The sequence below is a fragment of the Malurus melanocephalus genome, unplaced genomic scaffold (genome assembly GCF_030028575.1).
Source record: "Malurus melanocephalus ecotype Western Australia unplaced genomic scaffold, MMel_1.1 scaffold_1091, whole genome shotgun sequence".
Classification (NCBI taxonomy): Eukaryota; Metazoa; Chordata; class Aves; order Passeriformes; family Maluridae; genus Malurus; species Malurus melanocephalus.
The window spans coordinates 78,566-94,555 of NW_026624323.1; the positions used below are offsets into that span (position 1 = coordinate 78,566).

Consider the following 15,990-nt stretch of genomic DNA (forward strand, 5'->3'; position numbering starts at 1 on the left):
AAAAAATCCCACAAAAACACAAAAAAGGCAAAACTAAATCAAAACAAACAACAAAAAACCCAGAAACACACCAGAAAAACAAAGCAAGGAAAAAAACCAAAAAACAAAAAAGGGAAAACTAAACCAAACCAAAGAAATCCCACAAAGCAAACACACCAAAAAACCAAACCAAAACAAAAAAAAACACAAAAAAATCAAACAAAAAAAGGAAACAAAAAAAGGCAAAACCAAACCAAAACCAAAAACACAATGAAAACCAAAACTCCCCCACAAAAACCCCACAAAATAAAACAAAAACTCAAACCAAACAAAAAGAAACCCAAACCAAACAAAAAAACCTCACAAAAACACATTTTTAAAAAAAAAAAAAAAAAACAACATTTCTGTAGACGCTTTGGCGATGCTGCTGAACCCATAAATATTTAATTCGACTTTATCAACATCTATAAAGTCGGGTTTCCAACGCTCCCTGTCAGCTGCTGAAATATTCAGCAGAAAGCACTTAAAGGATTAAGAAAGGAACAGGATGAGCTTCATCAGCCAGGAATTGTGCAGGGCTGATCCCCCCACTCTGCACATGCCAGGAATGCCCCTAAATCTGGGAAGGATCTTTGGGCTGGAGATTTCTGGGAGTTTTAAGAAGCAGAGAAACAGATGAGCTGCTGAAAGGGRAAAAAAATCCCATTAAAAAAAARGRAAAAAAAAMMCCCAAAATGACAGAGAGCTGTTAAATCCAGCCCTGAGCGGTTTTAAGGGAGGAGGGATGCAGAAGATGGAATTGGAGGATTTATTTCACACCAGGATGTTTGGAGGGTCTGAAAGGAAAGAGCTCCAGAAAAGCTGGGAGCTGCAGCCAGTCCTGCAGGGAAGGGGAGATGGCAAAAWCCAGCTCAGCTTCAACTGGGATGAGGATTTTCACTGGGAATGTTTGGCTGTTTTGGTCTCCAGCAGCTGGAGGAGGGTGGGAAAYGGAGAAATCTCCACTCTGGGGTTGTGGTGGGGATGTAAAGAACCATAAAGGTTGGAAAGGATCGACTCCAGCAGGGCCAGGTYCATCACCAAACCTCAGCACAAACCCTGAGCACCAAATCTGCATTTTTTTAACATTTTTTGGAACAGTTCCATGGAATGGTTTGGGTTGGGAGGAACTGAAAACTCATCCAGTGCCACCCCTGCCATGGCAGGGACACCTTTCACCATCCCAGGGTGCCCCAAGTCCCGTCCAGCCTGGCCTTGGGCACTGCCAGGGATCCAGGACCATGAACTGCTGCACWTTTCCCTAAAAACAGAAGCCAGCCCTGCCTGCTGCTGCCTGAGCACACGGCCAGTGAGCTCTGCCACTGGCAGGAGTGAAGAAATTAAAATTGTAAAACACAACCACGACAATGGGCACACTGCTGTGTCTGCCCCCAGCAGGTAACTGGGACTGGCACCGATGCAGCAGCGCAGGAATGGGTGAGAAAAGCTAAAAATGTGCCAAAAAAACAAAAAACAACCCTAATGTTCCTAATAAATCCATCTGAGCACACCAAGAATTTAAAACTCAAAACCCAAATACCACATGCAGCGATCGCAATCCTCCCTGCTCAAACCCCCAGCTGGGAGTTGTTGCCCATAGGGAATGCTCCAATATCAACATAAATATAAATAAAATATAAATAAAGATAAAATAAAAAATATAAATATAAATCGATAGAATATATACAACATAATATAAATATATAATAAATAAATATAAATATTCTCCAGAGGGGATACTCCAGTATAAATCTGTGTACACATCCAGCTCTCTGCATCCAGTGAAGTTCCACCGGTGCCATTTCCATCCCTCACCAGGACCTGGCTTCCTGCCTGGTCTYTGATTCCTCATCCACCTGGGGAGAGGCAGGAATATTCCAACATCTTCCCCAAGTGCTCACAATGTCCTCTGCAAATTGTTCTGCCTGGAGCTGGTTAGGAAATTCTAATTCTTTAATCAATCCCCAACCTCGGCGAGGTAAGGAAAGTGTGAGACAGAAAAGTGGCACCATGACACCTGAGTTTGCTCCTGTCTGAGCTTCCCATCAGCCAAAAAAAACCTGTTCATTGCTTCTCCTGTGCCCTTGGAAACAGCAGGTGGGAGATGAGCAACCTGGGCTCGCTCTGGGATAAACCGAACACAAAATATTCACCGCAACAAGCCTGAAATTAAAAAAAAAAAACTGAAGGGGAAGAAACCTCTGGGCAAGGCAAACTGCCACAAAGGAATCAGACTGGTATAAAAATAAAGGGGTTTTTGTTTTTTTTTTTAAATAAAATGAGTAAGGAACCAGAGGTGTAGGAGGTGACACCTCAGGGTGTCACCTGCACTGGGGGTGACAGGGATGTCCCACCCACCTTGGTCAGCTCCTGGGCGTTGGCCAGGTTGTCCACAGCAATGGCCAGGAAGACGTTCAGGAGGGTGTCTGTGGGAACAGCTGAGGAAAAACTCTTCATACAGCAGAGACAGCAACATTCCCCTCCTGCCACCCCTCTCCCACCCTGAAGGGATTGTTTTTTTATGGACTGACCCCTCCACCATTCCCAACTCCCCCATCCTTCCCTGGAGCTGCCTCTGCAGCCCAGCAAGGGTTGGACAAAGGTTTGTCCCCTCTCCAGTGACACCTCAGGATTTCAGTTTCTCTATTTCCATGTCTCTGTACCCCTGGAATTCTTCAGTGTTTAACTCCAGACTCCACAGACAGTGCTGAGCTCCTGCTCTCCCATTTTTACACAAAACAATTCCTCTGCAGCCCCAAACTCAAGGACACCTCCCTGTGCCAGGCCCCAAAAGATGGAAACAACAGAGAATTGGGGGAGCCAAGTTGGAGTTTTTGACTGCATTGGCTGCAGCTGCAATTGGAGGATTCAGCAAATCCTGATGTGCAAATGGACAAAAGCGAGAAAGGATGAAAAAGCCGTGAGCCATTGACCACCCAACCCCGCAGAGCCCTGGGGATTCTCCGCCAGGAGCCAACATTTCCCCATCTCGTGTCCCACAGGATGGAGGGWTTTTCCATTAAAAAATGATTCCTCTGAGACAGAGTGAGGTTTGGAATGAGATCCCACCCCTGCTCCTTCCCCCTTTCCAGAGGGGCAGCGAGGAGAGGATGGGCACACCTCGATCCCAGTGGATAAAGAACAGGAAAAAATTATGCTGGAATTATCATCCTCTCCCACAAAGAGCCAGATTTTCCCCCCAGAAACTGCAGAAAAAAAAAAAAATCCAGGACATTCCAGAAGGTTTTCTGGCTTGGGAATTTTGGAAATTTTGGAARAAAAGGCACCAATTCCCCCATTTCCTTTGGAATGAGGGCTGKTTGGAGTTTGTGGGCACCCCTGGGCCCTGCTGGGTGTTTGGGGTTCACCCTCTGGGGTGCTCCCAACACTTCCAAGCCTCCTCCTCTGGGAATAAAAGTCTCAGCAAGGATTTTATCTCCCTGCCCCTGCCTCCCCCACACACCGTGCTGGAACATGAGCAACCCCTGGAAACAGAATTAATTTATTTTTATCAGATCAGGCCGGCTCGATCCGTTTCCAAGCAGACACAGTCTGGCAGATTTGAGTGTTTCTGCCCCCCAAAAAACATCCCTCTGTCCTTTCTGCAGAGCTGAGGGATTCCCAAATGTGTCCCAAACTCCAGGCTCTGGCTCAGGCTGTGGRACCTGGGCAGAGCCATGGATGAGGCAGTGCCTGGAGCCAGGGAGGGGCAGCAGCCTCCAGGCAGTTCCTGCTTTTCTTTGCAGGCTCCTCTGCAGTTTTTCAYGGATTTTTTTTCCCTTTTTTTTTGCCTCAACAGATGCCTCAATTTATCAATTAACTGGATAACGACGAACGCAAGCATGGTGTCATTTCCTAGAAAATGGGCCAAATCCTGTTGTTCCTTTAATCATAAAACTTCCATTAAACCGTTTCTGGTTCCACACAGACTCCCTGGGTCTGGAAATGTAACATGAGGCAGTWCTGACTTAGAAAAACAAACTTTCCTTGCAGTAATCCCTTGAAAATGCAAATGGATTCCAAGCAAGCACTGAGTACAGCAAGGAGCAAAAAAAAATCCAGCATCAATTCACCTTTGTTCTTCAGGAAAACTTAAGAGGCCAGACAAACTTAAGAGAATGAGAACAGACAACCTTAATCCAGGCCTAACAGACCCCCTGGTACACTGAGGGCAGACAAAGCCCCTTCCTGAGGCTACCCCCAAAATGGACCCCGAGTCATGAGATCTTCACCTTTTATCAGTTCTGTCTCATTCACACATCAGGCCCCAATTCTCCAATGAGACCTTCAGGTGATGATGTCACGCATCCCAAACCTGCTCCCCCAATTCTCTGTTGTTCCATATTTTGGGGCTCTGAGGCAGTGAAGTGTCCTTGGATTTCAGGCCCAGAGAGGAATTGTTTTGTCTAAAGATGGGAGAGCAGGAGCTCAGTGCTGTGCACTGGAGAAGTCCAAGAACACAGATACATGAAAATACAGAAACTGAAAATCCTAAGGCATCATTTCCCCCCTCCCTGCTCTCCACTGACCCAGTTTCCCAAAGCCCAGTGTTTTGGGAAGGGGCTGGCTGCTGTGAGATGTCTGAGCATCACTGCAGTGGCTCTAGGAATGACATCAACCCCGGGGATGTCAGTGACATTGTGTGACAGCTCCTGCTCTCCCCTGGCTCTGCTCCTCATCTGAGGCACAGAATTCCAGCACAGCCCAAGGGCTGGAGCGCTGCTGTGCCACCCGTGGGTGCTGGTGTCCTACATTTTGTCACCTCCACTCCAGCTGGGCTGCCCTTTCCAGCAGGATCCCGTCTTTAACCCCAATACTGCACCCCTCCCTGTTCCTACAGCTCCCAGCCCAAAGAAGACTCCCCTCATNCGTTTCTGGTTCCACACAGACTCCCTGGGTCTGGAAATGTAACATGAGGCAGTTCTGACTTAGAAAAACAAACTTTCCTTGCAGTAATCCCTTGAAAATGCAAATGGATTCCAAGCAAGCACTGAGTACAGCAAGGAGCAAAAAAAAATCCAGCATCAATTCACCTTTGTTCTTCAGGAAAACTTAAGAGGCCAGACAAACTTAAGAGAATGAGAACAGACAACCTTAATCCAGGCCTAACAGACCCCCTGGTACACTGAGGGCAGACAAAGCCCCTTCCTGAGGCTACCCCCAAAATGGACCCCGAGTCATGAGATCTTCACCTTTTATCAGTTCTGTCTCATTCACACATCAGGCCCCAATTCTCCAATGAGACCTTCAGGTGATGATGTCACGCATCCCAAACCTGCTCCCCCAATTCTCTGTTGTTCCATATTTTGGGGCTCTGAGGCAGTGAAGTGTCCTTGGATTTCAGGCCCAGAGAGGAATTGTTTTGTCTAAAGATGGGAGAGCAGGAGCTCAGTGCTGTGCACTGGAGAAGTCCAAGAACACAGATACATGAAAATACAGAAACTGAAAATCCTAAGGCATCATTTCCCCCCTCCCTGCTCTCCACTGACCCAGTTTCCCAAAGCCCAGTGTTTTGGGAAGGGGCTGGCTGCTGTGAGATGTCTGAGCATCACTGCAGTGGCTCTAGGAATGACATCAACCCCGGGGATGTCAGTGACATTGTGTGACAGCTCCTGCTCTCCCCTGGCTCTGCTCCTCATCTGAGGCACAGAATTCCAGCACAGCCCAAGGGCTGGAGCGCTGCTGTGCCACCCGTGGGTGCTGGTGTCCTACATTTTGTCACCTCCACTCCAGCTGGGCTGCCCTTTCCAGCAGGATCCCGTCTTTAACCCCAATACTGCACCCCTCCCTGTTCCTACAGCTCCCAGCCCAAAGAAGACTCCCCTCATCTCCACTATCATCCCCTCATGTCCACTATCATCTCCTCATGTCCACTATCATCCCCTGATTCCACCATCATCTCCTCATCTCCACCATCATCTCATCTCCACCATCATCTCCTCATTTCCATCATCATCTCCTCATCTCTATCATCATCTTCTCATTTCCATCATCATCTCCTCATCTCCATCATCATCTCCTCATTTCCATCATCATCTCCTCATCTCCATCATCATCTCCTCATTTCCATCATCATCTCCTCATCTCCATCATCATCTTCTCATCTCCACCAAACCCACCCCAACCCTTCCTTTCCCTGACCAAGCACAAATCATTTGGGAAAACTCAAATTCCAGAGGTCCTGCTCTGACCTAACTCCAGTTATTTTTCCCACAACATAAAAGAGCTCATGAGAGAATATTTTCAAGGTATAACATAACAATTAAAGTGAAATTTCATTAAATTAAATTAGAACTTCTTATTTCACTGCAGGATAAGCAATACTGGCTTAGACAACTTACCTTCACGTCTTACCCCAAGTGCTGGCAGGAGCAAAGCATGGCCATAATTTGGATTTTAAAGCATAAGGCTGTGGGAATTTGGGGCAAACCAGGAATTTCTGGCAGCCTGGGAGGGATGCAGCGCACACGGTGCCCCTGAGGACAGCCATGGAAGGATACAGTTCCCAAAGAGGGTGAGGACAATGAAGTAGATGGAGGAGAACATCCCTGAGCGAACCCCACCCTGCGACTCGATCCCGTGGTACATCACAGCGTTCCAGTCCTCCCCTGTCAGGATCTGCACAGCCAGAGAGGGGAGGGAGAGAGACAGAGAGAGGGTCACTCCAAGGGAAGAGAGATTATGGGGAGCCAGGCTGGGTGATCCCATCCAGGAATRTCCCTGGGGAAGGGATGGACACTGAGGAACACCAGGGACAGCATCACTGGAGGGGGAGGGACGGGATTGTCCCGCTCTGTGCTAGAGCAGATGTGGGTGCTTCAATTAMAGAAGGACCTAAAGGTGTTGGAGAATGTCCAAAGGAGGGCACAGGGAYRGGGAAGGGTCTGGAGGGGCCCAYGAGGAGCAKCTGAGGGCACTGGGATTGTTCAKCTGCAGCAGAGACTGAGCTCAGAGCTCCCCRGGGCTGCAGCTCCTCCCGAGGGGCAGCTCCGATCTCTGCTCTGGGACAGGGACAGGAGCCAGGGAACGGCTGGAGCTGGGCCAGGGCAGGCTCAGGCTGGAGAGCAGGGAAAGGTTCTTGTGTCCCCAGAGGGTGCTGGCACTGCCCAGGCTCCCCAGGGAATGRTCCCGGCCCCGAGGCTGCCAGAGCTCCAGGAGCGTTTGGACAGCGCTGCCAGGGATGGACAGGGTGGGGCTGTTGGGGGGTCTGGGCAGGGCTGGCCATGGGACGGGGTGAAAAAAAGACAGGTAGAAAACAGCCTCAAAATCAGGTTTTCAAATCAAAAAACAACCGCTAGATCAGGTTTTTAAATCCAAACACCGCATCTGCCAGAGGTGCAACTCCATGGGCAGGGACTGGAGAAGACAAAGGGCATGCACTGATTTTAATTCAGCACAGAAATATCTGGTTTATCAGGTTTTCATTTCCCCTAGCAAGAAATCTTTCCTTAATATCAAAGCTTGGATTTTCAATTTGATTTTTGATTTTTTGTGATGCATGAAGTAAAATAAAGAATATGAGAAGGAAGGACTTCTCCTTTCCTAAATCCCACAGGTTTTGGGGGACTTTTTTGCCCTCCCTAAGCAGCAAGAAATATGCAGGAATTTCACTTCTAACACTCCCCCAGGACAAAGTGTGGCTTTACCTGGAAGACAGTGAGGATGGCAGCAGGGAAGGTATCGAAATTCGTGGTTGGAGTTTCATCCTGGAAATTGAACCTGGAGAGAAGAGAAAATTAAAAACCAGAGTGAGGAGGGACAAACAGCTCCCAGGCAAACCCAAAACACCTTTTAACATCCCATAAACCAACTCAGGCAGCAGCATTTTCCACCTGGCAATAACACCCCAGGCAAGCTCAGTGGGGAACATCTCAGAAAATGTTGAAGAGAACCATCAGCACAAACTCAATTTCATTCCCAGAGAAAATTCCAAGGCTCTGAAATTCATTTTCACCCCCAATTAAAAGGAACAATCAAAAGTCTCCAATGATTTTGCAGAACGAGCCATTCCAAGATGTTTTCATCCTCAAGTGTGTGAAAGTCCAAATTGAAATTACCCTCTTAGCAGATAATTTCTTTTTAATATTTTAAAGATAAAACTGGGATCGACTGGGGGAAAAAAAAGAAAGAAAAAGACCAAACAAAACCTTTTCATTATTTCAGTTCAGAGCTGCTGCTGGAGTTGAAATGATAACATTGATAACACTGTGATGGCTCTTGCTGCAAAATCCACCACAACTGATGTTTCTAAGGAGGAGAATCAGATCAAAAAAAAGTTGTGTTTTCCAGCAGGAAAATAGAAAATATTGCAAGTGGATAATCCAGTGGTACTCTGGTTATCAGGAAAAGGAGCAGAAAGAAAAGTGCTGCCTGCCCCAGCCCTGTTTCAGCTCTGGGTGTGCTGGGGACCATGGGGTGATGGAGGAGCTCAGAATTGTGTCCTTCTTCCTCAGGAAAGAATTCAGCTCCAGGGAAAACAGCAGAACATGAATTATTTCCCTCTAAACCACCTCAGAGTGGTTTTAGGACCCAGCCCTAAAAGAACCCTTCCAGAAGATTCCTTACTGTCCTCCGAAGAGCTGCATCCCCAGCAGGGCAAAGACCACGATGAACAGGAACAGCAGGAAGAGCAAACTGATGATGGATTTCATGGAGTTGAGCAAGGAGACCACCAGATTCCTCAGGGAATTCCAGTACCTGGAGAGCAGAGCAGCCAAGGGAGAACATCAATGGGGAAAGGGAGAAATTCACGGGAATTTATCTCTGTGGGACAGGAAAAAGGAAACGGCCTCGAGCGGCACCAGGGCGGGTTTGGGGTGGATGTTGGTCATGGAAAGGGAGGTCAGGTATTGAGAAAAGCTGCCCAGGGCATGGGTATAAGTTTTATAGATTTTTAGGAATTAGTGTATTTATTTAGGATTCTTTTATAAGAAACTTAACAAACAAAGCAATGTCCCCCTGTTTTAATCGAGGCCCCATTTCAAAGATGTGCACTTGGGGACATGGTCAATGGTGGCCTTGGCTGGGCTGTGGGAATGCTTGGACTTAGAGATCTTGAAGGTTTTTTCCAACCTCACTGATTTTGTGATTCTGGTATTTTTTATTATTAAAAAAAAAAAAGGAAAATAAAGACAAGGAATATCAGAGCCTTTAAACTCCCTTCTACTCAAAATTTGTGGGAGGGCACAGACGGTCACTTGGTGTGGGTGCACCCACATGGAACAGGCAGGGAATGTTGGGATTAGCTCCTCGGGAACCCTCTTCCTGGGATTTTTCCACCTTTTGGCATCTCCTCATCCGGCACAGCAGTCAGGAGGGGTGTCAGAAGCAGGGATTTATCAATGAAGGTGAGGCTGGGAAAAGGGGACAGCGAGCCCCAGCCTCCGTTGGACACAGATCAGCGATAAAATCAGGAATAAAATCAGGAATAAAATCGGGAATAAAATCAGGAATAAACCCCTCACTACAACCTGGACATCTTTGCAGGGTCTTCTTCCAAACCCTCCAGTGCAAATATCACCCAGATTTAAATCCCCACATTTTCAACACTCCTGTAGGAGCCTCACACACATCCAGGACCAAGGAATGGCCTCAGAACATGGAAACAAATCCAGGATGTTAAACCCAGCCTGGCAGGAGGGAATGGCCCATCCCAGTCACACCTGACCAGGAGCTGATTTTTGGATGGTTTGGTTTGATCTCCCCATCCCTCGGGACAGCTCCTGGCACATTCCAGGAGGGTGCTGGGAACAGCTCTTCCCTGTCCTGCTGGAAGTGTTTGTGTGAGGAAAACCAATGAATCCAAAAATGCAGGAAGACCTCTGACAAGCTCCTTTTGGGCACAAAGGAGTGGCACACAGGGCTGGATCAGGCAGGAGCAAAGCAGGGATTTAGAGCCCTTTCCCTGCTGAAGTTGTGATTCTGAGGCCATGGAGGGAATTTGTCACTCTTTTCCTCCAACAGCTTCTCTTGTTCCCACCTCTGGCACCGGGAACTGTCACCCAGAGCCATTCCCTGCAGCAGCACACAATTTGTTGTTCCCTGAGCCTCCTCCAGCTGCAGTTTAGGGACAGACCCACACCCTGAGCCCCTTCCCAGCAGAAGGATTCCATGGAGTCCATGAGAAGCTCAGTCAGGTGAGGACAAACACCACCCTTTCCTTTTATCTCTGTTTTACCCTTCTTCCCTCCCCCAGATGGAGCTGGGAGAACCAAACCCCCCCCCCAGGTTTCCCTACAGGAAAAGCAGGATTCTGCATCCCATTCCAAGAAAAATCACCTCCATAACACAGGGACAGAGGTTTTGGGGGACAATTTTGTCTTTTGGGAGAATATCTTCAATTTTGAGTAAATTCAACCAAGTCTGCTCAGGGTCAGTGCTGATGTTGAAGGGGCTGAGCTGCTCTCCTTGGAGGAGGGGAAGGAATTGCTGTTTGACAAAAGGCTCCAGGCCAACCCTGTCCCACACCAGAGGCTCACACCTTGAAGTTAATCCAAAATATCTGGAATTGGGGAGGTTCTGCCTGGCCTTGGAGCAGCTCAGCTCCAATCCCCCTTGGCACAGAGCACTGGGATATAACCAAAGTTGATTTCTGCAGAACCAGCCCCTGTTCAGCTCTGTCATCACACGGAAAAACCATGGAAAGCTGTTTGGTCCTTGCCCTCCTCACTGATTTTAGCCCCTCAAGCTGTGTCCCCTCGTCCTGCTGTCACTTTTTAACCATTTCACTCTGCTGCCACACTCACTTGGGACATGGGAACCAAAATCCCAATCCCAATCCATCCCAATCCTGCTGATTATTCAAAGCAGGAGCACTGCAGCTGTTTCCTGCTAAACACAGAGGCAGAACAAACCAGGGCAGGGAGATTCAGACAAAAATCGCCGTGAAAAAGACGGAAAATGAAGAAAACTACCGAGGGTCGGGATGTTTTTAGTGGCATGAGAGGGGGTGGGCAGCAATCTGTGCCTGCTGCCAGCTCTGTGGAGCCTCTCATGAGTCAGGCAAGCACTGAGCTGTGTGTTCAGGCACTGGGATAATGCAGGATCCCCGTGGGAGCTGCAGGGACCTGGCTCTGGTCACGCAATGAGCTCCATTCTGTCGTGTCTGGTGAAAAATCCTCTTAATCAGGGCAGGAGTGTTCAGCAGCAGTGGCTCAGGATCATCCCTTGCTGTCCTGGGAAGGAGCAGAGCCCTCGGCTTGGGTGGGTGAATTAAACCCCTTCTCCCAAGGAACAAGGGAAAAATGGCTCAAAATGCCAGGGAGGTTTGGGGCAGCATCAGGAGGAATTTCTTCATTGAAGGGTTGTGAAACCCTGGCCAGGCTGTGCAGGGAACAGTGGAGTCCCCAGCCCTGCAAGGATTAAAAAAGCTGCAGATRTGGCACTTGGGGACAGGGGGGAAATGGTGGCCTTGGCAGGGCTGGTTGGGCTCGATGGTCCTGAAGGTTTTTTCCAACCTAAATTGTTCCCTGATCCATCCCTTTATTGTGCTGATGCAGTGAAAGGTCAAAACTCACCAAAAAATAACATTTTAACTTGCAAAAACATTCAAAAGTACAACACACAATCAGCACCAGCAAATCCCAGCAGCTCTGGAGAAAATAATAAGAAATAGTAAGAGAAAATCAGCTCTGGAGAGCTGATAATTGCTCTGCATTTGCTGCAAACCCAGGAGTTTTCCATACACGGAATTACTGCAAAGGTAAATCAAATTTCTGTGACATTTCTGGTGCAGGTACCCACCTTTTTTTTGCTGGACATTTACAGAATTTAATGTTTGAATTTAATCCCCCAGGCCAACAAACAACACAACAAACTACACACAGAGCTGGGATCTGAATAATCATAATTAGCAAGAAACAATTAGCATGAAACAATTAGCAGGTGCAAATCAGCCCCATGGAGCTACAAAACTTGCTCCTGGTTACTGCAAATGTTTTGCTCCAAATTTCTTTATCTCTTTAAAGTGGTTTGGGGTATTTTTGGAGGGAAGGGCTGCTCCCACTCGTGTTGCTTCCAGCTCAGAAGAATTCAGTGACAGCAAGAAGAGGGAACTGAGGGGGGAACAGCGTAAAAAAAATCAGGTGGGAAACAACAGCAGGAGCAGCCAAATTTGTCATTTCCACAGCAGGGTTCAGAAACGCTGCAGGAACAGCTCTGGGTGTGTTTGGGAATGGCACAGGAGCTGTTTGCTGAATACAACAGGAAAGCTGTGGCAGCCTTGGTGAAAATTCCACCTCACAGGCTCCAGATTGAAAATCTCTGACATTCCCAGCCCAGGCAGCGGCAACATTTCCGATTTGTGTCAACACAGCGGCTCAGCCCTGGGATTAGCACCCAGCAATCGCCAGGGAAGCTGCTTTTCCAGAGCCTAAATATTTAAGGAATTGTCACCAGATCAGTGGGAAGTTGATAGGGCTTAGTAAAGAAGAAACTTGGGGGGGGTTGCCAAAAAATATGAGTAAATAATGTGATTTTTGTTTTAAGTGGGCTTAAAGAGAAAGTAAAGGAGGACATTGGTTCCTCAGGAGGCTGCAGGACAAAGGTGGAGAAAACTGTATGGGACCCTGGGGAAAGAAAGGAAGGAAAAGAAAGAAAGAAAGAAAGGGAGAGAGAAAAGAAAGGGAGAGAGAAAAGAAAGGGAGAGAGAAAAGAAAGGGAAAGGAAAAAGAAAGGGAAGGAATGAAAGGAAAGAAAGGAAAGAAAAGAAAGAAGGAAAGAAAGCAAAGAAAGAAATGAAAGAATGGAAAGGACTGTTAAAATTCCTTATGGATGCAAGTACAGGAATGCAGGAATCAGAGTTCAAGCTCAGGAATTCCCTAAATTTCCACCTGCCCAGTAAAGGAAAGGGGAATTCTCCACCTGCAGTTTCCATCTGCTCCTGTCCCCCAGTGGAGCCTCTGGAGGTGCAGACACATAGAGATTTTGTGCCAGCTGCTCCAGGACTCCAGAACACTGGGTTTTTTATTATTTTTACCTTTTTGAGCCATCTAATCATTCATTTATTGTTGATAAACATGGAGAGCACTCCTCCCAGCCCTGGGGCTGGTGACACAGATCTCCTGGGGTGCTCAGAGGGAGCCACACTTACTTGGTCACTTTGAAAATCCTCAGCAGCCGCAGGGCTCTCAGGACGCTGATGCCAAAGGACGTTCCCGGCTTCACCGCAGCCCAAATGACCTCGAAAATGCTGCCCACAATGACCTGCGAGGAGAGGGCACAACTCCTGCTGAGCTCCCGGGGCTGCTTCCCAGGAAAGCCCAGGAATCAGAGCTTGGGCTCTTTTTCTTACAAAAACCTCAGGAGAATCATAAATGACCCAGGAGCAGTGGGAAACCTCATCCCAGCTTCCTCCATCCCAGTCTGGCCATACCCGGGTGGAGAACACCCCATGATTTCTACACACAAAGGAGCTGGTTGCTCTCTCCTCCAGTATCAAACTACCTTAAAAATATATTTTTTGAAGGACATCGTAATTTTTAATCATATTTTTTAACATTGGTTCAACAGCAAGTGCCCCTGTGACTTTTACACACAAAGGAGATTGTTGTTTTCTTCTCCAACATCAAACTGCCTTAAAAATACCTTTTTTTGAAGGCTAGTATAAATTTTAATGGCATTTCTTAACACTGACTCAACTGCAAATGCCAAAAATTCATCTTCCCACCCCACACACCCTGCAGGGGGGCACTGCCCCATCCTCCCCTTCCCTTCAGCAGAAATCTTCACCTGGAGCAGAGCAGCAGCTCTGGGTCAGATCTACCAGAAACTTCTGGCAGCTGAGGGCCTTGAGAAGAGCAATTAAAGCAATAATTCTGGTGAAATCCTGCAAAGCAGCTGGGTCACGCATCCAATACCTGCCTGGACCTCAGCCTTGGGGTAAAAACTCTTCCAAATCGAGGTGGGGCTTGAAAGTTTTGTTTTGGCTTAAGGATGGCAGAGAATTCACATCAACGAATGGAAGAATCCTCTCCAAAATCCTTTCTTGGGAAAAGGACTAACAGGAATGGGGTGAGCATGGCAATTACACCCACCCAGGTTTTTGGGGAGTTAATGGGATCAAACAGGCATTTCCCTGCCAATTTGGCACATATTTGTTGGTATTATCCATATGAACCCCTCATTTCTGAGGTCCCAGCTCCCAGCTGGGCAGAGCACACCACAAACACCAGTTTGGAACTGGTTCTCACCAGAGCCCGGCTGGTTTGTGCTGGGGAGAGGATTCATGGGGGGAGCAGGGCTGAAAATGCCTTTCCTGGACAGAAATTTGTGTGTCTTTGAAAATTCCTGCTTGAACACCCTGATCTTGCAGGAAATACAGTGGAAAGGGAGATTCCCAACAGCTGCTCATCCAGTTACTCCCATCTAAAGGTAAAGGAACCAAAACTTTTCTTGCAGCATCAGGAATCAGCAAAAATGTTTCCTCAGCCCCTCCACGTGTTCCACTGGTCATTAATGCTCCTGGTATCTCTGCAGGCTCCCCTGGGTGCCTGTTCCACATCAGATCCCACTGGACTGCCACTCCCAGGGCCGATGTGGCTTTGATTTGTTGTTTTGATGAGCAGCTGTTTTGCAGGGTGGATACCCAGATCTCCAGGAAATACAGTGGGACAGGGAGATTCCCAACAGCTGCTCATCCAGTGTCTCTCAGCTGAAGAAAAAGAAACCAAAACTTTTCTCGAAGCCTTGTGAATCCCTCGTGAATCAGCAAAAACCTCTCCTCAACCCATCCAGTGGTAATTAATTTTCCTGGTGTCTCTGCAGGCTCTCCTGGGAGCCTGTTCCACACCAGACCCAGCTGGGCTGTTGCTCCCAGGGCTGATGTCGCTGTGATTTGTTGTTCCATCCTTTGCGCTCGCACGGTCTCGTCCCGCTGGTTTGTCACACTAAACTGGGGACACATCTCTGTGATGTTCCAGGGCTGAATTCATTCTGGGGGCTGGAAGGTGGGTGAGGGAGAAAAAAACATGGCTGGGAGGAGGATCCCTGAGGATTCTCTGCAGGAGGAGGAATTAGAAACAGATCAGCGGCTTTGCCTCCTGGGAAACGCTTGGCAGAGCTCAGAGCCAGCGCTGTGCACACCACAGAGCACAGAGACCTCCAAGAGCTCATCTTTGGCTCTGTGCAAACTCCTCAATTACCTGCCCCTGATTGCTGTGGAAAGAGTATCCTGGGTGCAGGGATCCAAGGAAAGCAGCAGCGAGCACTGGGGGCAGCTCAGAGCCCACCCAAGGCAGGATATCGGTCTCATATCAGCCACAAGGCAGTGCCACCCCTGAACAGAGATTTGTGCTCTGATTTCCTCTGGGGACAGTCTGGGTTCGGACACTGTCCCTTGGGCTGTGCAGTCCAGCCCATCCCAGCCCTCGGAGCCACCACAGCTGCCAGGACACCCTGGAGAGGACAATCCCACGCTGGGACAGCTTTGTCAAACCTCGGGCTGCTGGACACGGGTGATTCCTCAGCTGGAGGCTTTCATCTCAAATTCCATTCATTCTGAGCTTCCACAAACAAAATAAACGGGCTCTGCCTGCAGCCTTGGATTGAGCAGGGTCACTCACTGAAGGTGACAACTCCTCTTTTGTGGGAGCAGGGCAATTTTGCTCCGTGGGGAATCGAGTCACTCACGGCATTTTGACAGATAAAGCCCAGAAACCCCAGCCTGAATTGCAGAGCTGGGCTGGTGCTGAGCGCAGTGACCTGCCCTGCTCTCCCTGTGCCTGTGGCTGTACCCAAAGCTCTGGATCAGGGCTATCACAGCAGCCCCAGCCCTGCTCAACCCATGCCAGGAGATAAAAGAGGCCCAGTTCTCCTCTTCCAGCACAGATTGCAGCCTAACAGCCTTTAATGAATCAATTAACATCCACATGCCTGCTCTGTGTTCGGGGAGCCAAACCCAGCCCTGCCATCCACACCAGAGCTGCAGTTCTGATGCCTTGGGATTTCAGTTTCTCTATTTCCATGTCTCTGTAC

General features: G+C 48.2%; 1 protein-coding gene across 1 annotated transcript in view; it reads right to left on the minus strand.

Moving 5' to 3' along the window:
- The window catches only part of LOC130586171 (voltage-dependent N-type calcium channel subunit alpha-1B-like), a gene marked incomplete at both ends in the record, with an annotated part of 86,483 nt that extends 73,262 nt beyond the window's left edge, over positions 1-13,221 (minus strand). Inside the window, 5 exons of the mRNA XM_057386891.1 lie at positions 2,377-2,444; positions 6,519-6,636; positions 7,665-7,737; positions 8,584-8,715; positions 13,109-13,221. Coding sequence (XP_057242874.1) covers positions 2,377-2,444; positions 6,519-6,636; positions 7,665-7,737; positions 8,584-8,715; positions 13,109-13,221 — 504 coding nt within the window. The remainder of the gene's footprint in view (positions 1-2,376; positions 2,445-6,518; positions 6,637-7,664; positions 7,738-8,583; positions 8,716-13,108) is intronic.
- Between the last annotated feature and the right edge of the window lie 2,769 nt (positions 13,222-15,990).